The following is a 22,010-nucleotide window of genomic DNA, read 5'->3' as shown; positions in this document are numbered from 1 at the left end:
ATCACAGAAAGTGGACTTAATATTTTGCAGTGTTTTAATCAATAAACTAATATTGTAAAATTACTTGAACTTTTACTCAATATATACAAATTAACGTGTGTAATAATGTTATAATTGAACTAACACATTTCTCTTTCTCACTTACAATGTATTATGTAAGCATTCCATGTATTTTAAAACATATTTCTTTGTTCTGAATTTCGCGCAAAGCTACACGAAGATTATATGCACTAACCGTCCCTAATTTAGCAGTGTAAGACTAGAGGGAAGGCAGCTAGTCATCACCGCCCACCGTCAACTGTTTTTTTAACCAATGAATAGTGGGATCGACTGTCTTATTATGACGCTCTCACGGTTGAAAGAACAAGCTGTGAGGAGGATTTGAACCCGCGACCCTCAGATTACGACTCTAACCACCTCGCCATGCCGGGCCAATTTTTAAACTTATTATTTTAACCATGTGTAATTCGAAAACTCCACATTTACAGAATAATCGATAAACTTCCAATAATTTCCCTTTATTCAAGCTACTTTGGTTTTTATCATGATCTTGAGATAACACATGGTCTGCACATTGAAGGCATGCTGTGAAGCTCAACCCTGTGCTTGAATAGCGGAGTTAGGTGATTCCTCGAAGTTACAACATCATTTGTGTTTAAAAGAGTACCAACCACACGGTAGCACTAGTCATTCTGACTGGTTATCTAAGTAATATTATTTAGGAAAGAAACCAACTCAAGTCCAGTAAAAGTGAATGTCCAGCATGTCAAGCAACTGTACACAGTATGCTCCATAGGAAATCGTTTCGATCTAAAAATACCATAACAGTGGATGTTGTTATTGACTGACACAACCACGTCTTTGAAATATAACCCTATTAATAGTTTGAAATAATTCGTGCTTGTTGTCTTTCTTTGTAATATTTCATTATGGCAGTTCATTACTTTTTCTCATGATAAAAATGGTTGGTTCAAAACGTACCTTTAGGTATCATTACATAATATAAAGTTACCCATTTCTGCACGAGAAAATTAACTTTTATTATTTAACATCAATAAATACATATATACTGCTCTTCTTTTAAACAGTTGTGATAAAAACACTTCTATGTAAGGTGTACCTGACACTGATTCTTCAAAAACACTTCTATGTAAGGTGTACCTGACACTGATTCTTCAAAAACACTTCTATGTAAGGTGTACCTGACACTGATTCTTCAAAAACACTTCTATGTAAGGTGTACCTGACACTGATTCTTCAAAACACTTCTATGTATGGTGTACCAGACACTGGTTCTTCAAAAACACTTCTATGTATGGTGTACCAGACACTGGTTCTTCAAAAACACTTCTATGTAAGGTGTACCTGACACTGATTCTTCAAAAACACTTCTATGTATGGTGTACCAGACACTGGTTCTTCAAAAACACTTCTATGTATGGTGTACCAGACACTGGTTCTTCAAAAACACTTCTATGTAAAGTGTACTTGAGACTGATTCTTCAAAAACACTTCTATGTAAGTTGTAGCAGACACTGGTTCTTCAAAAATACGACGTCTTGTGGTATTTATAAAATATTTCGATTTATAATGAACATTAAAGACACTGTCACCTCCAGCAAGCAAAAAAGTGAAAGTTGATTCTCATTCAAGAACTAATAGCTCTCTTATGCTAATGTAATAATAAGTTGGAAAACAACGACTTATGAGCATAATAGAGTAATTTACTTTTTAGGGAACATATGTTTATAACTTTTTGTTTGTCAGCTTATTATTAACAGCCTTCTTGATTAATAGGAAATCTGTGCTTTAATTAATTATGGTGAATATGTAAAACAATATCAACATTCGTGGTACAGTTATTGTTTGCATGAATACACTGAAACTATGCACACAAATATACGTACATAAAACGAAACATCCTAATTCCATATATAAGTTTTGTAATACTCTGAGAAACATAAACACGTTTTAGGAAACTATAAATTAACAAAGTAAGTTGATATTTTTGTGTATAATCTTGGGTCGAAGTGCAAGTTAAATGGAATGTTTTGTCATGTATAACATATTTTGATGTGAAAGTGAATAACGTTTTCTGTACCTTTTACTTTCACAATGCTTTTTTAACTGTGGAAATTTAGATCTTTAAATGTATTTGCTTTGAGCGTTTCTACTTATTAACAGGTGAAAACCTCCATTTATCCGTCCCTCTATATCAGGGGTCACCAAACTACGGCCCTCGAGGTCATTTTGTCCGGCCCGCCAGCAGCTAGCGGCTTGGAAATAAAAAGTGACATTTCATCAAATGTCCGACTGTCATAACAAAATAAATCACACCGATGGTCGCTTTAAGCTGGCAAACACAAGACGTTATGATAAAAAGAAACAAGGCTGTCACGCGCATTTTTAATCAATAGGAAAATTCTTCTTTCGTCCTTACTGCCCGTTTATTCATATCGAGGCACGTATCTATGAAAGCATAAGGATTTCGAAAACAAGTACAGACTTAACCCTCGTCCTATCGACTCGTCTTGTAAATTCAGCGGCATAGGGTTACCGCTTCAGCAAGCTCATTTCTATTAGTAGTCGGGTTATGCGCTTTTCGTAACTCGTTCTTAGGTAAGTGTCGTGGCAATCGTACGTTTCAATATATTTTGTTTGTGCGTTCTTGGACCAGTACAATACTTTTCTCACAGCGTTCTGTGTTTTTCATTTTCAGATCCTGTTTTCACCCATCGTTATGGCTGCTTTTAAAAGAAGATAAGTGGACTCTGAGTGTCGTGCTTTCAATGAAGAATGGAAAGAAAAGTACTTCTTTGTGGAAACAAAAAACAGAAAGCTTCTTGTGTGAAATGCACCAAAAGTGTTGCCCTTTTGAAAGAGTACAATCTTCGGCGTCACTATGAAACAAAACATCTATCAACGTATTTCAAATTTTCAGTAAAGTTCCGTTCTGAAAAATTTGAAACCATGAAACATGTTTTGAATCTCTAAAGAATCTTTTCACGAGAAAATTTGCTGAAAATGAATCTATCACTCATACAAGTTACAAAATAGTACATAGGATGGCAGAGAAGAAGAAAACGTTTTACTGACGGTACCTTCATCAAAAAGTGTATAATGGAAACAACAAATGAGCTGTGTCCTGAAAAAGCCAATTTCTTTGAAAGTATCAGCCTTTCAGCAACTTAAGTTGTACGGAGAGCAGAAGAACTTGGACAGAACATCGCATTACAGATACGCCAAAAAGCTAGAAACTTCCTATGGTATTCTCTGGCACTGGATGAGTCTACTGATCTCTGAAGTACGTCACAACTTCTCGTGTTTATTCGTGGAGTTAATTTGGACTTTCAGATCACGAAAGAGTTGGCATCAGTTTGCAGCATGCACGGAAGAACAACTGGAGAAGACATTTTCATGGAAGTGCATAAAACTTTGCAAGACTATAACCTTCAGTGGAATCAACTTAGAGGTGTAACAGTAGATGGAGGACAAACGTGGCTGGAGTAAAGACGGGTCTGGCGGGCTGATAAGGAAAAAATATCTTCAACTCCCAAACGCTCTGTTCATACACTGCATCATACCTCAGCAAGCGCTCTGTGGAAAAGACTCAGATATTTATTGCGTACTGAAACCAGTCATTTCTGCAGTGAACTACATTCAGGGTCATGCACTTAATCATTGCTAGTTCAAGGCATTTCTTGAAGCAATTGATTTGGATTTCTGTGACTTGCCTTATCACACGGCGGTGAGATGGCTCAGCTGCGGTAAAGTCTTGTCTTGTTTTTATAAGCTGAGAAGAGAAATAGATATATTTCTTATCGAGAAATATGGAGCCGATCCACGTCTGTCGGATCCAACTTGGTTGTCAAAGTTGTCATTTTTGGTTGACATCACATCCCACATGAATGAATTGAACTTGAAACTTCAGGGGAAGAATAACCTTGTCTGTGGTCTCTACAGAATCATTAAAGAATTTCAGAGAAAGCTGTCATTGTTTGATGCACATTTGGAAGGAGGAAACCTATCTCATTTTCAGTGTTTCAATGAGTTTCATGCTGGAATTACAGAAGATGTCAACCTGGAGTTTCAGAAAAAGATCCTGGTGATTTAAATAAACATTTTTAGAGAGATTTTCGGATCTCGACAGAATCAAAAGTGACATTCTCCTTTTTCAGAATCCTTTTGAATGTGTCATTGATGACATGCCAGTGGAACTTCAGCTGGAGGTCATCGATTTGCAAGGAAATGACTTGTTGAAAGTAAAACACAGAGAGGGACAACTTATTGAATTTTACAGCTGCATACCTGAAGATGATTTTCCAAAGCTGAAGCAGTTCGCATCTGGTATGGCATCAGTGTTCGGAACAACTTATGTCTGTGAACAATCATCTTCAAAAATGAAGTATGTGAAGTCGATACATCGATCAAGGTTGACTGATGAACATTTGAAAGCAATTCTAATGATTGGATGCAGCCACTCAAAACCGAACATTGAAGATATTTTGAAAGCTAAACGCCAATTTCATAAATCTCACTAACTTGTTTGCGGCTTAGTGAAATTCAGACATGTACTCACTATGTGTGACAATTGTTTTGCTACAATTGGTAAATAAAATGTTGGTTGTATTTCTGTTTTTTTTATTATATGTGTGTATTGCATGCTACTCCCACATGGCTAATGTGGCATCCTAAACTTAGTGTTAAGTCTTTTACAGAGAGCTTTCGTTCCACCTTATGAGTATTGAACATAATGATCATGTGGCCCGCATTTCTCATTCCCCAAGTAATCTGGCCCCCTGTGAAAAAAGTTTGGTGACTCTTGCTCTATATCAAGAAAACTATCCCAATGAAGGTGTTTGAAACTAGTACAAAACTTGTCATCAACTAGACAAAAAATTTTGTATTTTCTCTTCCAATTTCAATTGTATTGTGAAACATAATGGAAAAATGCAGTGCAAGTAGGATAGGGTAAAAAATATATAACGTATCTGTGTGGTATTCAGTTGTGTTCATAGAAAGTTTTAGGTATCCACAGTATACGTGGATTCGTAAGTGTTATGCAAAACTTAATTTTCATCGTGGCTCAGGAGGGAAAAACAAACACCAGTTATTGACTAAAAACAATTATCTTTATTCTTGCAAAAAACTTTTGAGGCATTACTAGGGTATTTCACATATTGTTTGTTTGTTTTGAATTTCGCGCAAAGCTACACGAGGGCTATCTGCGCAAGCAGTCCCCAATTTAGCATTGTAAGACTAGAGGTAAGGCAGCTAGCCATCATCACTCACCGCCACCCATTGGGCTACTCTTTTACCAACGAATAGTGGGATTGACCGTCACATTTTCACGCCCCCACGAACCCGCGATCCTTATTTCACATATACTGGCTGATTTATGTATTCTGCACTTAGCTCTCTTGCTGCTTGAGCTAGAAAAAGGCATATCTTTACAATACCAAGATAAATATTAAAAGAAATCATCACAACACAACTTTAAGTTAGGTCAAGATCTTAGTTTGGTGTCCCAGATGTTTTATATTATTTATGTTAATGATTGTACCTATTATAGTTATTCAAGAAAAATATGTCCCTAACTCATACTAACTTGAACAAGTCTTTGTACCTCCTCATGAAGAATGTATGACGTCACTCCTTGATAGTTGACATAGAAACATAGCTAAGCAACTGTAATCACGACTAAACAGTTCTAGTTGTATATGATATTGTCTAAGTTAGAAACTCAGTGCAAGGTTTATGATTTTCAAACATCTGGCTAACTACGTCACTAACTACGTGGAGGACATCTACATGAAGAAATAGAACACATTCACCAGAATATACCTTAAAATAAAGTTTTGTTGTTTAGTAAGAAAATGCAACATATGTATATCTGTCCCATCACAGACTCCTCCCATGTTTTATCTAGGACCTTTCTAAGCCTAAAGTTGAAACTTAAGTTCATATAATAAGGATATAACTTTCTTTAAACTTCCTTAAGCCACGAAACACAATCTTATTCGAAACTTGTGTTCCAAACACCAGGTACAATAAAACTAAAAATGTAATGAAGCAAATATAACTATGAACAAAATCAGAATTGAAATGAAATGAAACAAATTACAAATATATCCATATTAAAATAACCATATTAACAGTAAATAAAGTATACAAAAATGAAATTTCCTAAATGTACTCAAAACTGAAACAAAAATCACACAAAAGAGAATCAAATGAAGCAAAGAGTAATTGAAATTAAGAATAGCTCGTAATTAAACATCAATAATTAGATAAGAAAAACTGAAAAAATCAGGCTTAAAAAAACGAAAATGCAGATATCTGTAAACATTGTAATACCAACTAAAAGCTTCAACCAAATCAAAGAAATTAAACTGGATACAAAATTAGTAAGGATCATACAAGAATAATGAAACTGTAATTAAGGTTAAAAGTAAATAAAAACCAAAGATGTCATAAGACAATAAGCAAGTTTAATAAATTCATAAACTAACTAGAAATGGAGTAGAATATTGAAAATACAAAATAAAACACATTAATATCATTACAAATTAAAACTGTAGAAACAAAATTTAACTGTTACTTAAAGATAGAAAGATAGATAAAATCAATTAAAATGTACTGTGAACTCAATACAATGTGAAACTAATTTAATACATAATTAAAGTACTTACAAAAAATTAAGTCATATAATAAACTTCGTAAACTTAGCAAATTAAACACTGAGTAAAGTCACTAGGAATATTACAGGATAAATAATAATAATCGAAATGAATCGAATAAAATTAAAGTTGAATATGATACAAACAAAACGTAATGTAGAGACACATATAATATGACAAGTCACAACCTGATGACAGATGTGGAGATTGTGCTAATTGATAATGCGGAGATACATATAATATGCAAATCACAACCTGATGACAGATGTGGAGATTGTGCTAATTGATAATGCGGAGATACATATAATATGACAAGTCACAACCTGATGACAGATGTGGAGATTGTGCTAATTGATAATGTGGAGACACATATTATAAGACAAATCACAACCTGATGACAGATTTGGAGATTGTGCTAATTGATAATGCGGAGACACATATTATAAGACAAATCACAACCTGATGACAGATGTGGAGATTGTGCTAATTGATATGACCAAAGATATTAGTGTGGTTGAGGTTCATCTTCTCACTTTGTTTCGATACTTTCTTATCTTCAAGTGGAGGCATAGATTTTGGAAGGTAATTTAGGAGTATATAATTTCTGAATACATTGCGTTTGTTTGAAATATTTCCACTACACATGAGTGTTTCTGGCAACCTTTCGAATTCTCACCCTTTGATATACTCGATAGAATTGGATTGACCTTAGTGACTTGAGCCAAGGCAGTGGTGGATGAATAGCTTAGTTTTGATTCTATGACGTCATGAACCTAGTGCTGAGTTATTCAATCAGGCTAAGTTCGATGTGGGTCTGTATAACATCATCTCGTCCTTGTACTCTTTCTAAATTTTTCATTTTTCATTTTTATTTGAGACATAATAATTATTTTTAGTATGTTTTACATGATAATTATTTTTGGTATGTTTTGCATGATAATTATTTTTAGTGTGTTTTACATGATAATTACTTTAGTATGTTTTACATGATAATTATTTTTAGTATGTTTTGCATGATAATTATTTTAATGTGTTTTATTATTTCTTTAGTTTTTCTACTATTTATAGCCGTCTTATCATCCGACCAAAATAACAGTTATTCCGACTAATGATATGACTCGTAATTTTACGTAGTGGGACTGGTAGGTAAGAATGCATGCCAAAACCTTACACTGTTGACTGTCAAAGTTAAGATCATTACTTTAAAAACATTTATTAAAGTTTCAACACAAATGGTTTCGTATGTTGTATATTCACATAAAAAAGAGTGCGTGATTTAGTAAAAAATCCAGCTAACGTAAGAGTAACGCACAACAAGTTCAGCATTGACTTAAAAGCATCTTATCACAAATCATTACTTGAAAACATTAAAAGTAAGATATACAGTATGTATACTTCCAGTTCCAGATCATATAACACAGTGCCTTCATAATCAAAGTCAAGCTGCTAGTCTGCTTCTGATACCTGGATTAAAAATTTTGAAAAATCGTCACTGGTGTAAAGTTTAAGTTTGTCAACCAACTGAATACACTTACACATACATAATACGAACATTGTAACTCATAGTTTCACCTCCATGACGTTGTCAACAGACATGGTGCACATCATTCCAGCCTCAGTTGAGTTGTTTTTGGTTAATGTCATAACCAGACCCAAGCGCAAGGCTCAAGCTTATAATATATCTTTCTCATCTCGATCTCGTTTTTGTTTACTGTGCTTCACTGTCTTAGGATGGAAGTATTTTTATTTAAGTACCCTAAAACGTTACATTTTATACGTAAATCAAGAAAGAGAACATCTCTTTCATCCTTCTGTTTCGTGATAAAGTGAGGAAGTGCAAAGTTTATAGAGATTTAGTGAAATAACCTCGTATCTAAACATTTAATTAATGACATATAATTATACCATTCAATTAAAACCATGAATTTATGTCTTTAAATATCTGTTGTTTGAAGAAAATTGAACTTAGGAACAACACGGAGCAATCAGATTACAATTACTAGAAACTGAGAGATAAGAAAGGAATATATAATTCTTTCTGAGAAGATCAGTACCAATGGGTGAGAGATAAGAAAGGAATATATTATTCTTTCTGAGAGGATCAGTACCACTGGGTGAAAGACAAGAAAAGAATATATCATTCTTTCTGAGAGGATCAGTACCACTGGGTGAGAGATAAGAAAGGAATATATCATTCTTTCTGAGAAGATTAGTACCACTGAGTGAGAGATAAGAAAGGAATATATCATTCTTTCTGAGAGGATCAGTACCACTGGGTGAGAGATAAGAAAGGAATATATCATTCTTTCTGAGAATATTAGTACCATTGGGTGAGAGATAAGAAAGGAATATATCATTCTTTCTGAGAGGATCAGTACCACTGGGTGAGAGATAAGAAAGGAATATATCATTCTTTCTGAGAGGATCAGTACCACTGGGTGAGAGATAAGAAAGGAATATATCATTCTTTCTGAGAAGATTAGTACCACTGGGTGAGAGATAAGAAAGGAATATATCATTCTTTCTGAGAGGATCAGTACCACTGGGTGAGAGATAAGAAAGGAATATATCATTCTTTCTGAGAAGATTACTACCACTGGGTGAGAGAAAAGAAAGGAATATATAATTATTTCTGAGAGGATCAGTACCACTGGGTGAAAGACAAGAAAGGAATATATTATTCTTTCTGAGAGGATCAGTACCACTGGGTGAAAGACAAGAAAAGAATATATCATTCTTTCTGAGAGGATCAGTACCACTGGGTGAGAGATAAGAAAGGAATATATCATTCTTTCTGAGAAGATTAGTACCACTGAGTGAGAGATAAGAAAGGAATATATCATTCTTTCTGAGAGGATCAGTACCACTGGGTGAGAGATAAGAAAGGAATATATCATTCTTTCTGAGAGGATCAGTACCACTGGGTGAGAGATAAGAAAGGAATATATCATTCTTTCTGAGAAGATTAGTACCACTGGGTGAGAGATAAGAAAGGAATATATAATTCTTTCTGAGAGGATCAGTACCACTGGGTGAGAGATAAGAAAGGAATATATCATTCTTTCTGAGAAGATTACTACCACTGGGTGAGAGAAAAGAAAGGAATATATAATTATTTCTGAGAGGATCAGTACCACTGGGTGAGAGATAAGAAAGGAATATATCATTCTTTCTGAGAGGATCAGTACCACTGGGTGAGAGATAAGAAAGGAATATATCATTCTTTCTGAGAAGATTAGTACCACTGGGTGAGAGATAAGAAAGGAATATATAATTCTTTCTGAGAGGATCAGTACCACTGGGTGAGAGATAAGAAAGGAATATATCATTCTTTCTGAGAAGATTACTACCACTGGGTGAGAGAAAAGAAAGGAATATATAATTATTTCTGAGAAGATTACTACCACTGTGTGAGAGATAAGAAAGGAATATATAATTATTTCTGAGAAGATTAGTACCACTGGGCTGAAAATTATCTGATTTTTAAGTTGCTCTCTTCCTAGCTTGTAATAATAACATTAATAAAAAAGTGACAAAAGAAAACTGTTAAAGAGATTCCCGTGAATATCATTGTTTCTACTGCGTGAAGTGTAAGTTATGAAATATGACAATTAAGTATACGTTTAGATTTTATTTTAAAACTTCCTCTACGATGAAATTCTAAAATTTTCTTTGAAGGATAGAAGACTGAAGCAACAGGAACTCGCAAGATTTTTGCAACACAGATATACCTTGAATAGTACTATCCAGTAATAAGTTAGCTTGTAGCTTCGTGGATATATATGTTCAGCTAACTAATTGTCCCTTACTACATCTTATTATTTATAAATAACTTAGAACTTGTTTGTCAGTTAATACAATAGTTACTACAGGACATGTAAGTAAGGAAAGTAATTCTAGAAATTAGAATGTTTATTGATTTTATTTATCCTTTCATCACTCAGTCACCTTAAGGAACGCCCCGGCATGGATTAAGGCGTGCGACTCGTAATCTGAGGGTCGCGGGTTCGCATCCCCGTCGCGCCAAACATGCTCGCCCTTTTTAGCCGTGAGGGCGTTATAATGTGACGGTCAATCTCACTATTCGTTGGTAAAAGACTAGCCCAACAGTTGGCTTTGGTGGTGATGACTAGCTGCCTTCCCTCTAGTCTTACACTGCTAAATTAGGGACAGCTAGCGCAGATAGCCCTTGAGTAGTTTTGCGCGAAATTCAAAACAAACAAACAAACCTTAAGGAACTTTTTCTATCTCTTGACCTTTCTCGTTAGTCAAAAACACATATAATAAAACAGTTCAAGCTTCAGAACAAATAATTATGTGACACGTGTCAGAAAATCAGTGGCTCAGCGGTAAGTGGGAAGAAATAGAGCGCTGTTAACCAGTTTTCCATACCCATGGTGAGCACAGCTAACCTATTTGTAGCTTGCTGATTGTATACATATATTTTTAACATTTCGCACGTATTCCAAGAGTAACCGTTTATATACAACAACAATGTACTCTTTCTTAAATATTTGACTACATTGGTTTTAATTTATTTAGTTGTAATGTTATTAATGAATATACTAATAAAAGTTAAATAACACACGCTATAAAACATTATTTAATTACTTAAACGTGATGTGAAAGAAATTAGTTCACACGTGAAAAGTTATGAAACATCAAAAACTTAAAATTGTTTATTTGAAATACATCTCCTGTACACAGCATGTTGAACTGTCAGGTTAAGATGTATATGTCCTTAATTAAGCGGGTTGAACTGTCAGGTTAAGATGTATATGTCCTTAATTTTTAACTGAGAGATATTAATCAATTGGTATTAGCCGTCACATAAACTGGCAACTATTAATTGGATTAACCCTCACTCTGGGAATGCAGTCACATGTGAAACTTCGAAGTGTATTTTGTAACACTTCCCCTCGTACTCTCAACCCTCGGATGCCCAGACCGAAATGCTAACTACTAGCGCTTAAGTCCAAACTTTAAAATAACAAGAGTATTAACATAAAACAAGATATAGAAAATAAAAATACAATATGAGGATTATAAGGTTATGTAATTTATTAATTGTGTCGTGAGAAAAGCAATAAATATTTCAACATATTATAAATCAATGTGTGTGTGTGTGTGTAAAAACAAGTGATTCACAGTCGTTCCTTCTATATTCGTGCGTAGTTCACAGAATACGCTTAAATGTTTACCTTGTTGCCGTAAGAAAAAGCATCCCCAGTGGCACAGTGGCATGTTTGCCGAATTACAACGCTACAAACCGGGCTTCGATACCCATGGTGATCAGAGAACAGATAGCTCATTGTGTAGCTTTGTGCATAACTTCAAGTAAACCGTAATAAAAACAGGGCAATATTTGTTTATATAGACTCTTCGGGTTAAGGAAGTAGCAAAAACTTAGGTTTTCTGCCAGTGTAATATATGCGTTTCATTAAGGTGACAGAGTTTCTAACGGCTAGATGAAAGTGACCAAACGCGTGCAGCTTTACCAGAACATCCCTTTACCCGAAGAGTCTTTATTCGAAATATATATATCTATATATCTAAATTTATTGCCTTACCTGTGAACCCTGGTGGACAATCACAGATGAAGTCGTTAATATCGTCTATACATATCCCATCATTCAGGCAGGGATTGGAAAGACACTCGTTTATGTTTACTTCACACATCTGACCTGAAAAACCATTATAAAAATTGATTCCACAAAACTATTATATTTAAACACAAAATGATAAAAAACAAAGAGTGTTTTAATACACAAGGTTGTAGCTTTTTATGTAGTGTTTGTTTGTTGTTGTTTTTTAATTTCGCACAAAGTAGCGCCGGCATGACCAGGTGTTTGAGGCACTCAACTCGTAATCCGAGGGTCACGAGTTCGAATCCCCGTCACACCAAACATGCTCGCCCTTTCAGCCGTGGGAGCGTTATTATCTGACGGTCAATCCCACTAATCGTTGGTAAAAGAGTGGCCCAAGAGTTGGCGGTGGGTGGTGATGGCCAGCTGCCTTCCCTCTATAGCGCCGGCATGACCAGGTGTTTGAGGCACTCAACTCGTAATCCGAGGGTCACGAGTTCGAATCCCCGTCACATCAAACATGCTCGCCCTTTCAGCCGTGGGAGCGTTATTATCTGACGGTCAATCCCACTAATCGTTGGTAAAAGAGTGGCCCAAGAGTTGGCGGTGGGTGGTGATGGCCAGCTGCCTTCCCTCTAGTCTTACACTACTAAATTAGGGACGGCTAGCGCAAGTAGCCCTTGTGTAGCTTTGAGCGAAATTCAAAACAAATTCGCGCAAAGCTACACGAGGGTTATCTGTGCTAACTGTCCTTAATTTAGAAGTGTGAGACTAGAAGGAGGGCAGCTAGTCATCATCACCCACTGCCAACTTTTTTTTTTGAATCAACGAATATTGGGATTGACCATAACATTATAAAGCTCCTACGGCTGAAAGGACAAGCATGTTTGGTGCGACGGGTAACAGTGTTTAAAACGTATTTCAAGATATACAAGCAAGAAGACATCAAGTACAAAGTTATTGTCCAGTCTCTTACTCTCAAAAAGTATTGTAACAACCACTAGGTTAAGAGTATTGTAACAGCCACCAGGTTAAGAGTATTGTAACAGCCACTAGGTTAAGAGTATTGTAACAGCCACTAGGTTAAGAGTATTGTAACAGCCACCAGGTTAAGAGTATTGTAACAGCCACTAGGTTAAGAGTATTGTAACAGCCACCAGGTTAAGAGTATTGTAACAGCAACTAGGTTAAGAGTATTGTAACAGCCACCAGGTTAAGAGTATTGCAACAACCACTAGGTTAAGAGTATTGTAACAGCCACTAGGTTAAGAGAATTGTAACAGCCACCAGGTTAAGAGTATTGTAACAGCCACTAGGTTAAGAGTATTGTAACAGCAACTAGGTTAAGAGTATTGTAACAGCCACTAGGTTTAGAGTATTGTAACAGTCACCAGGTTAAGAGTATTGTAATAGTCATTAGGTTAAAAGTATTGTAATAGTCATCAGGTTAAAAGTATTTTAATAGCCACTAGATGAAAATTGAAAATGTTTTTAGAGTCGTTAAAAAATACTGTTAAATCACATTTAATTACTTTACTTAACGAATGTTGCTCGGTTAAATAAAAAAACTAGGAGCCAATATATTCGTATGTTAAAAGAATATCGTTATACTGTCCAACTTAAAATTCGTGCAAGTTTTGTAAACTTAAAGCTTATTTATGATTGTGATAGCTGAAAAGTCCAACTTTGTAAAGCTCTTGAGTTATTGGGTTTGATTACTGATTCCAAATATTTTGTTTTTACATCTTACACACATATTTGAATAAATTAAGGTACCACATATATATCTTCCATATCATATAAGTTTTATTAAAGCTTTTGTATTTCAGAATCTTCCAAAGCATCCATAATTACATCACAAGAAACACAATATAAAGGGGTTTCTATCCCTATACCATTAACTTGTTGACAAAATTCGTCATTAATTTTAAATACATAATATTCCGCCCAAACTTTATAAAGATTAATTAATTCTTTGATATATTTTAATGACAAATTCTGAATATTAAGTGATATGTTGAATAAAGTATTTTACACATTACGTACCGAAATAGGTGTGAACAAAGAAACATCTAGTGATACAAATAACACATTAAAATATTATCCTGGATTTCTAAGTTCATTCACCAAATCAACAGAGTTTTGAACAGTATGTTTTCATTTGTTAATATTTAAATCACACAGTTTCTTAAATAACAATTTAGCTAAAGAATTAATAGTATAATTTAAACTACTTGCAATGGGTCTCATTAGGCCTATGTATTTTACATAAAATGTACATTCTGGCTACATTCGAATTTCTCTGAATACAACATTTTGTTTTCTTCAAATGACAATTTTTTAAAATTTTTACAGCATATCTGTTTTATCCATTTTTCCATTCCTTTGTATGTCTTATCTTTCAATAATCATTTACACTTGTTGCAATTGCAGTAAAAGACGCATGTCGAACAGAAAGAGCTACGTTTTGAACGTCAGTATGATGAATACTTATAGTAGTAACAGTGGAAGTTAGCTTCAACCATGACGAAAATAAAAGAGACGCATACAACCAAGAAATAAAATTATATGATTTCTGACTTACAGATATGTTTCGTATATCAAGCACTAGATGGCCCCAAAAGACTAGACGTATGATATATATATCATCTACAGGGTGGCCCGTAAGTCCCTACCCATCCATATGTTATTATGTTATACACAATTACGCATGTATTATAAATTTGTTTATTTTTTACGTTTATTTTGTTAAGTAAACTTTAAAATTCCTTTAGAAGTTTAAGCAAAATTACAAAATTTGTAAAAACAAACTACGACAAACTAATATTACAGCCGTAAAAATCAAGTAACTGTAATAATATTAAGTTCTAATTTATTATACACCATAGAAACTTGTTACTGTACTTACAGATTTTTGTTGAAGAAAAATTACACCTCAGATCAGATATGTAATATGATACGGAAATATAAAGACAGAAAAATTTTGAAATATTTGTTTTTAAAATTAATTAAGCTTAGATGGTATAAAACGATAAATTGTAAATTATATTTTTGTGCCACAGTTATTGGGATATATAGATAATTAATTAACTTGTTAGTATAACATTGTAAAAAAAGTCATGACATTTGCACTTTTATAGCGATAGAGATAAAATTATAGACGATCAGTGTCAGATTATGTATTTAGAATATACTAGTAAATACAAGCAAAATACACCAAAAGGTAATATTCAAAAACATCCGTTTGGTTCATTGATAATTTTTTTAAATAATTCAAAGACTGAAGAAATATTTGATCTCTGAAAGCGAATCAGAAGACACTTCACAGACCCCGGTTCAAAGATATGCTAATGAATAATTTAGTCTTGTAAGGTAATGTTTTAAGCACAGTTTTCAAACTATTTCCCGATTGATTTTGTAAATTACATAATATTTATGTATATTCGTCAAAAGGATGGCTGAACTGGGTTCAGTTACGTACTTCTCTAGTATTATTATACTTTTAATCAAATAACTCTTCTCACCAACCTGTGCTTTCAAAGTAACAAGAAACATTACTTGGTTTTTTTGTGTTCCATCAATTTAGAGACTGCATAGAACAGTTTAAGATTTTGAAATGTAAAATTACTTGAAATATATGTAACGAATTTATTGTTACAGGTTTAGTTTAGTACCTACGTTTGTTTCGTTATAGGTTTCTTTTTTGTATGTGACGTATATTTTTGACTGTATATTGCGCAAGTCCTGCCTGTTCTACAAACTTGTTGAGAACTCTTGAAAGCGAGAGGCAATAATACTTGTTTACAAAAACACGTCAAGGAATGAATGTCATTGAATAGCTACAGTCGGTATGCTTGCTATAGGCCTATGAAGCTGTAAGTGTGATTAGAGTCTACTTATCGGAAAACAACAGAATTTGTCACTCGTCTTTTACAAATCTACAATTATCACCCTAACTACTAAAAATCGTTCTGATGTTTGTACGACTTACTATTATACCCCGTAACGAAACATTTGTCAATACATCGAGAATAAATATATTTTCTGCTGCGCCTTCAAAATCTCATTCAGTTAATTTTAGCGTGCTAAGTCTGCAACATTAAAGTTCACCGTTTTCAATTTTCTGACGTACTCTGAAACTCACTTTCAACAACTTTAAAAAGAAACTCGTGGAAAGAAAAGTTTAAAACAAACGTTTTGACATATTAGAATCAGTTTCAGCAGTTTATCCTTAACTATAACCATATCAAGAAGCCCTTTACTATACCTGGAACCAAGAGCGGATTAAGAAGAGGGCTATTCTTAAAGGCCAGGGATCAAAAGAGTACCCATTATATAAAAAAAGACCCGTCCTCATTTTTTTAGCAAAATGTTTAATAAAAATCATTCGACCGAGTCTATTTTATTTTACAGTGAGTGAGAGTTTGGTAGGACATGGATATTCTTACTATGTGATGTAGAGCGTAAAAATTAGATTGGCTTACCCGTAAATAATGTGCTATGTCTCAGCACTAAACGAGTGATAGAACCCAACCAATCGCAATATCATCATTCCACATGTTCATGGCCAGGTGGGTAGGGCGCTCGACTCATAATCTGAGGGTCGCAGGTTCAAATCCCTGTTGCACTAAACATGCTTGCTCCTTTAGCCGTGGAGGCCTTATAATGTGACGGTCAATCCCACTATTGGTTGGTAAAAGAATAGCCCAAGACCTGGCGGTGGATGGTGATGAATAGCTGCCTTACATCAAGTCTTACACTGCTAAATTAGGGACGGCTAGCACAGATAGCCCTCGACTTCACTAGCTTTGTGCAAAATTCAAAAAACAAACAAACAAGTAATATTGTGAAGGTCTCCTGTAGGCATGGGTTCCTTTAAATTTCATAGAAACAATATGTGACCAATCTTCGAAACCAACTTTACCCAACGTTCTCCATAACCTTAAGAATATACCAGTACCTCAAGTCAAGCAATTACTCTGGAGGAAGATTATTATTTTTCTTGTTTAAAAGGATAAAAAAAAGATTTCAATTATCAAGTGCCAAAACAGAAAAATACAACAACATTCTTGTGCATAGAAATGGACATTTTAGAATCGCTTCACAGCAAACAGATCAAACACGCTTTTGTTACAAAAAGAGCTAGGAAGACAGTAGTTTAACGAAGTGCAGATAACATGATTAGCTACTACTGCTGGTATAGGACTACGTGTGTGATCTAAGCCTTTGTGTATGTGTTTGTGCGTGCGTGAATGTGCAAGTTGTTAAGTTCACATCTGTGTGTTTCTTTCTGGTTATGTGTTTTGTTGTGTAAATGCAAATGTTATCTATGTTAGAGCACACAAGAAACATCTGATATTGATCATTAATTTTCAGACAAGTCTTGCATATCTATGGGTATTATTGTCCTATTGCTTTCAAAATAAAACATACCTTGAGCGTTAGGTTTCTTTTAGACTTTAGTTACGTTAATAATTAGGTCCAATAGAAAAATGTAGCTCCGACCCGTCTAACCCTTAATCTTCCCCTGTCTGAGACTTAAAGGAATTATTTAAAAGAGTTTCAAACTCTAAATGGCATTACTGATATTAAAGATGATGAAGGAAATGGGTTGTTTTTTAATAAAAGTAATTGTTTTGGTAAGGTTAATCTTATTGTCCATGCCAATCGTATGAGCGAGTGTTTCTATATGAACAAAACTTCAGAGATCTATACAGGTTTAAAAGAAAATTACATTTTCATATTTCTAAATTAATACCTTCCTCAACTCATTTCTAACAAACCTCACTATTCAGAGATTACTTCTTGTACCAGCTTAAAATGTTATACCACGGGTAACTTTGAAATAAAATTCGTGTTTTATATTATTACTTAGAGTAAAACTATTGATCTGGAGACCAATCTGGTCTACCAAGTCACAAAAGTTTTAACGTATCCCTAAATAATACACTGCTTGAAGAATTGGCATTTTACTTTTTACAACGATGTATGCGAACGAACTATTGGTTTGGTTTGGGTTCCTCTCGTCTTATGGCATATTTAAGATACTGATTAAAAAGTTACCGTTGTTACGCCATGATTTCTTAGGCCTATGTATTGCATTGGACGTACTGGCAGATTTATATATAGTTTTAACACTTAAGTCCACTTTTAACTTACGTATCTTAAGAATCGTCGTAGCATTTAATTCATTGTCAAGTTTTAAAGTTTTTGAAAATATCCTTTTTTAAAACGTATTTAACGTAATCAGACTGGATTTAATCTTATTTGTCAGGATAAGAAACGTTACGTAGATTATATCTGCAAATTTGTATAGATACGTGCATAATTGATATGGTTTCAGTCAAGCTTTAATTTCTAGAGTCTAACACTGATTATATTTTTCCGTTTTTTAACAGAAACTTTCGTTTATCAAAAAATAATTAGTCTTTGCTATTCGTTGATACGAATCACGAAGAAATTATCTGTAGTGAATTTAGCTCTATTTCCGATATATAAAATGTCTAATAACTATTTTTCTCACAACATTGAAAATGAGTCATTTGTGTTTAAAAACGTACACGGTCAACTTCTCAGTGAAGTACTTTCACAGATACATTTCACTAGTCAACCACGAATGGGCCCGGCATGGCCAGGTGTTACAGCGCTCGACTTGTAATTTGAAGATTACGGGTTTGAATCCCCGTCACACCAAACATGCTCGACCTTTCAGCCGTGGGGGCGTTATAACGTGCGGTCAATCCCACTATTCGTTGGTAAAAGAGGAGCCCAAGAGTTGGCGGTGGGTGATGATGACTAGCTGCCTTCCATCTAGTCTTACACTGCTAAATTAAGGACAGCTGGCGCAGATAGCCCTCGAGTAGCTTTGGGCGAAATTCATAACAAACAAAAAAACAACCACGAATATGTAATCTTTGGTTTGCTTTGGTTTGGTTTGTTTTTAAATTTTACTCGGTCCTGTGCGATTCCGCCTTAGACAGGTTTTATTATACATTGTTCACAATACATTAAAATTAGTTTATCACATCGGAATTCAGACTTGACATGGCTAGGTGGTTAGGATGCTCGACTCGTAATCTGAGGATCGCGGGTTCGAAACCCCGTCACAACGAACAGGTTCGTCCTTTCAGCTGTGGGGGCGCTATAACGCAATGGTCAATTACACTATTCGTTGATAACAGAGTAACCCAAAAGTAGGCGGTGGGTGGTGGTAATGATTAGCTCTACTTTTCTCTAGTTTTACAATACTAAATTAATTACTAAAAAACAAAATACATCTTAGTTCACTACATGTACACTTGACAGGAGTTACATTAATTGCAATCCTTGTTTTGTTAAGTTAGCGCAGAGCTACACGAGGGCTATCTGCGCTAGCCGTCCCTAATTTAGCAGTGCAAGACCATAGGGAAAACAGCGAATCACCACCACTCACCGCTAACTCTTATGCTACTATTTTACCAACGAATAGTGAGATTGACCGTTACGACAGAACGCCCCCACAACTGATAGAGCGAGTATATTTGGTGTAACGGAACTGGAACCTGCGATCCTCAGATTGCGAGTTGAGCGCCATAACTACATGGCTATGCTGGGTCAATTACAACGCTAATGCTACGAAAAAAATTTAACTTTTGAATTTTTATACTTTTAGACCATAAACAATCATATTTTTAACTTCTCAGATCTGTTCAAGCTGATATTAAAATTGCGTGACGTTTCTTCGATACATTAGTTTTCAATATTTATAATGATAATTTTAGTTCGTTTTGATATATTTTATCAGTTTTTTTTTTTTCATTTTACACATAACAATATCGTAACTATTACTTCAGGAACTAAAACACGTATTAACTTAAAAGCATGTGAAATGCACTTTATTGAAAAATTCCAAACTAATAAGTAACAAAAAAAGACCGTACAAGCTCCCCACGCACGTATTTGACTGCAAACAGATTCAAATTATGTAGCTAAATCAATATTAAATAATCATAAAAACAAAATTAAAAACAAAACTGAATTTTATATATGTTGATGGAAAACGAATAAAAACCAACCTGTGAATCCTTCAGAACAAACACATTTGAAACTAGCGACATCATCCACGCATGTGGCTCCATGGAAACAAGGAGAACTCTGACATTCATCGTAGTTCGTCTGACAGTTGAGTCCAGTAAAACCATTAACACAGAAACAACGAAATTCGTTGTTCGAGCCAGTCTCTTGACACACACCGTGAAGACAAGGTCTTTTTAAACATGGAGAAGTGAAATTGGTGTTACTAGATAAAGTTTGTAAGATCACAACTTTTGTCCCGAAAATTTCTATTACTATGATAGCTGTAGCTAATAACAAATAACTTATGTTCCACGTCATATTGAAAGTTTTCGTTTATTGAAGAAAGCTTGCAACAACATTACCAATGTCATTTGATATGTATACCATTATATTACAGCTGTCACAGGCTATGTTCTGATATTCAATCCTATTTTTACTTCGTTTTTCAATAAAATGCCAATCCATAAGGAATCCACAATGGAAACACAAATCTATAAGACAAACCTGCTGAAAAATTATATGAATCATAAACAAACATAAAAATGTGCATTTGACATATTATAGTGATAAATGAATTTAATAAATTTAAATGAACGAAAACATTATAAAACAGTCCCGAAATGAAATTATTACTCTTAACAGTTTGATTTTAAACATTTATTGTTAAACTATTTTTAACAGGACTCACAGCAGTATAGACTGTGTTTTCATAAAACACCTTAAATATGAAAGTCACATTTCCCTAATTAAAAATATAAAGAGACAAAGGAAGCAAGCATTGATCTGTCTTTCATATTATACATACACAGACACGTAAAAGCCTAGAAATTACTGTATAAACAACCAGGGGCGTAGATTTTTTACATCCGATGGGGAAATGATTTTTGCAACCACTTATGTGGACTGTTCAATTTGCAAATTGGTAATCTCTGATTACGTGAACGTAAAAGCTGTAAACATGCAGTCACAGAGTAATCTTGTTGCCACGATACATGCATGTATACTTAGGCCTACTGACTGATACTTACGAACTATTGTTTAGATCGAAAAGCTTAGAAGCACGCCTATATTAAAGATGTAGATTTCGGCTACTGAAAAAGTCTACATCTAGGCCTAATTATGTAATTCGATTGGTTCTACAGGAGAATCACAAGAACAAACACATAATTTGTAGGCCTGTGATGCAATAAAACAATTCAACAGACCAAACTGTAGGGGGGATGATTGTATGCACCATACCCCCCATCTTAAATGAAGGGGGTGTGTACCCTCCACCACCCCCAGGATCTACGCCCCTGTAAACAACAAATCTACAGTCAGAACAATGATTTAGAAAATGAGATATTGTAACTTACCGATCTTCATTTAATTTTTCTACGGTAGAATTGACTTAATATTTACTACACTCGCTTATTATAATCATACGGTAGCTTATACGTCTTGGTTTAAATGTGGGTTGTACAAGCCACCGTGGAAAGTAAGCATCTTTGGTTGCCAGGGGAACGGCTGACAACACATGCGCAAATAATATTTCATAAGGGCCAAACAAACGTGAGCTGCGTACGCGAAAACTACGTATAGATTTCGCTAATTTTTAATTAGCATTTCTGTTCACAAAAGTAGAAAATGATCAATACAAGGAAGTATTACACTTCAGTTGAGAAAACTATGTCACACAAACTGTGCGTCG

At 34.5% G+C, this 22,010-nt stretch overlaps 1 protein-coding gene across 1 annotated transcript in view; it reads right to left on the bottom strand.

The window, feature by feature from the left end:
• The window catches only part of LOC143250842 (uncharacterized), a 135,744-nt gene extending 113,987 nt beyond the window's left edge, over nucleotides 1-21,757 (bottom strand). Inside the window, exons 1-3 of the mRNA XM_076501916.1 lie at nucleotides 21,676-21,757; nucleotides 20,320-20,827; nucleotides 12,251-12,364 (exon numbers count right to left, since the gene is read on the bottom strand). Coding sequence (XP_076358031.1) covers nucleotides 12,251-12,364; nucleotides 20,320-20,638 — 433 coding nt within the window. The 5' untranslated portion in view covers nucleotides 20,639-20,827; nucleotides 21,676-21,757. The remainder of the gene's footprint in view (nucleotides 1-12,250; nucleotides 12,365-20,319; nucleotides 20,828-21,675) is intronic.
• Between the last annotated feature and the right edge of the window lie 253 nt (nucleotides 21,758-22,010).

The sequence above is a fragment of the Tachypleus tridentatus genome, chromosome 5 (assembly GCF_004210375.1).
Source record: "Tachypleus tridentatus isolate NWPU-2018 chromosome 5, ASM421037v1, whole genome shotgun sequence".
NCBI lineage: Eukaryota > Metazoa > Arthropoda > Merostomata > Xiphosura > Limulidae > Tachypleus > Tachypleus tridentatus.
This window is presented reverse-complemented; position numbering and strand designations above follow the sequence as displayed.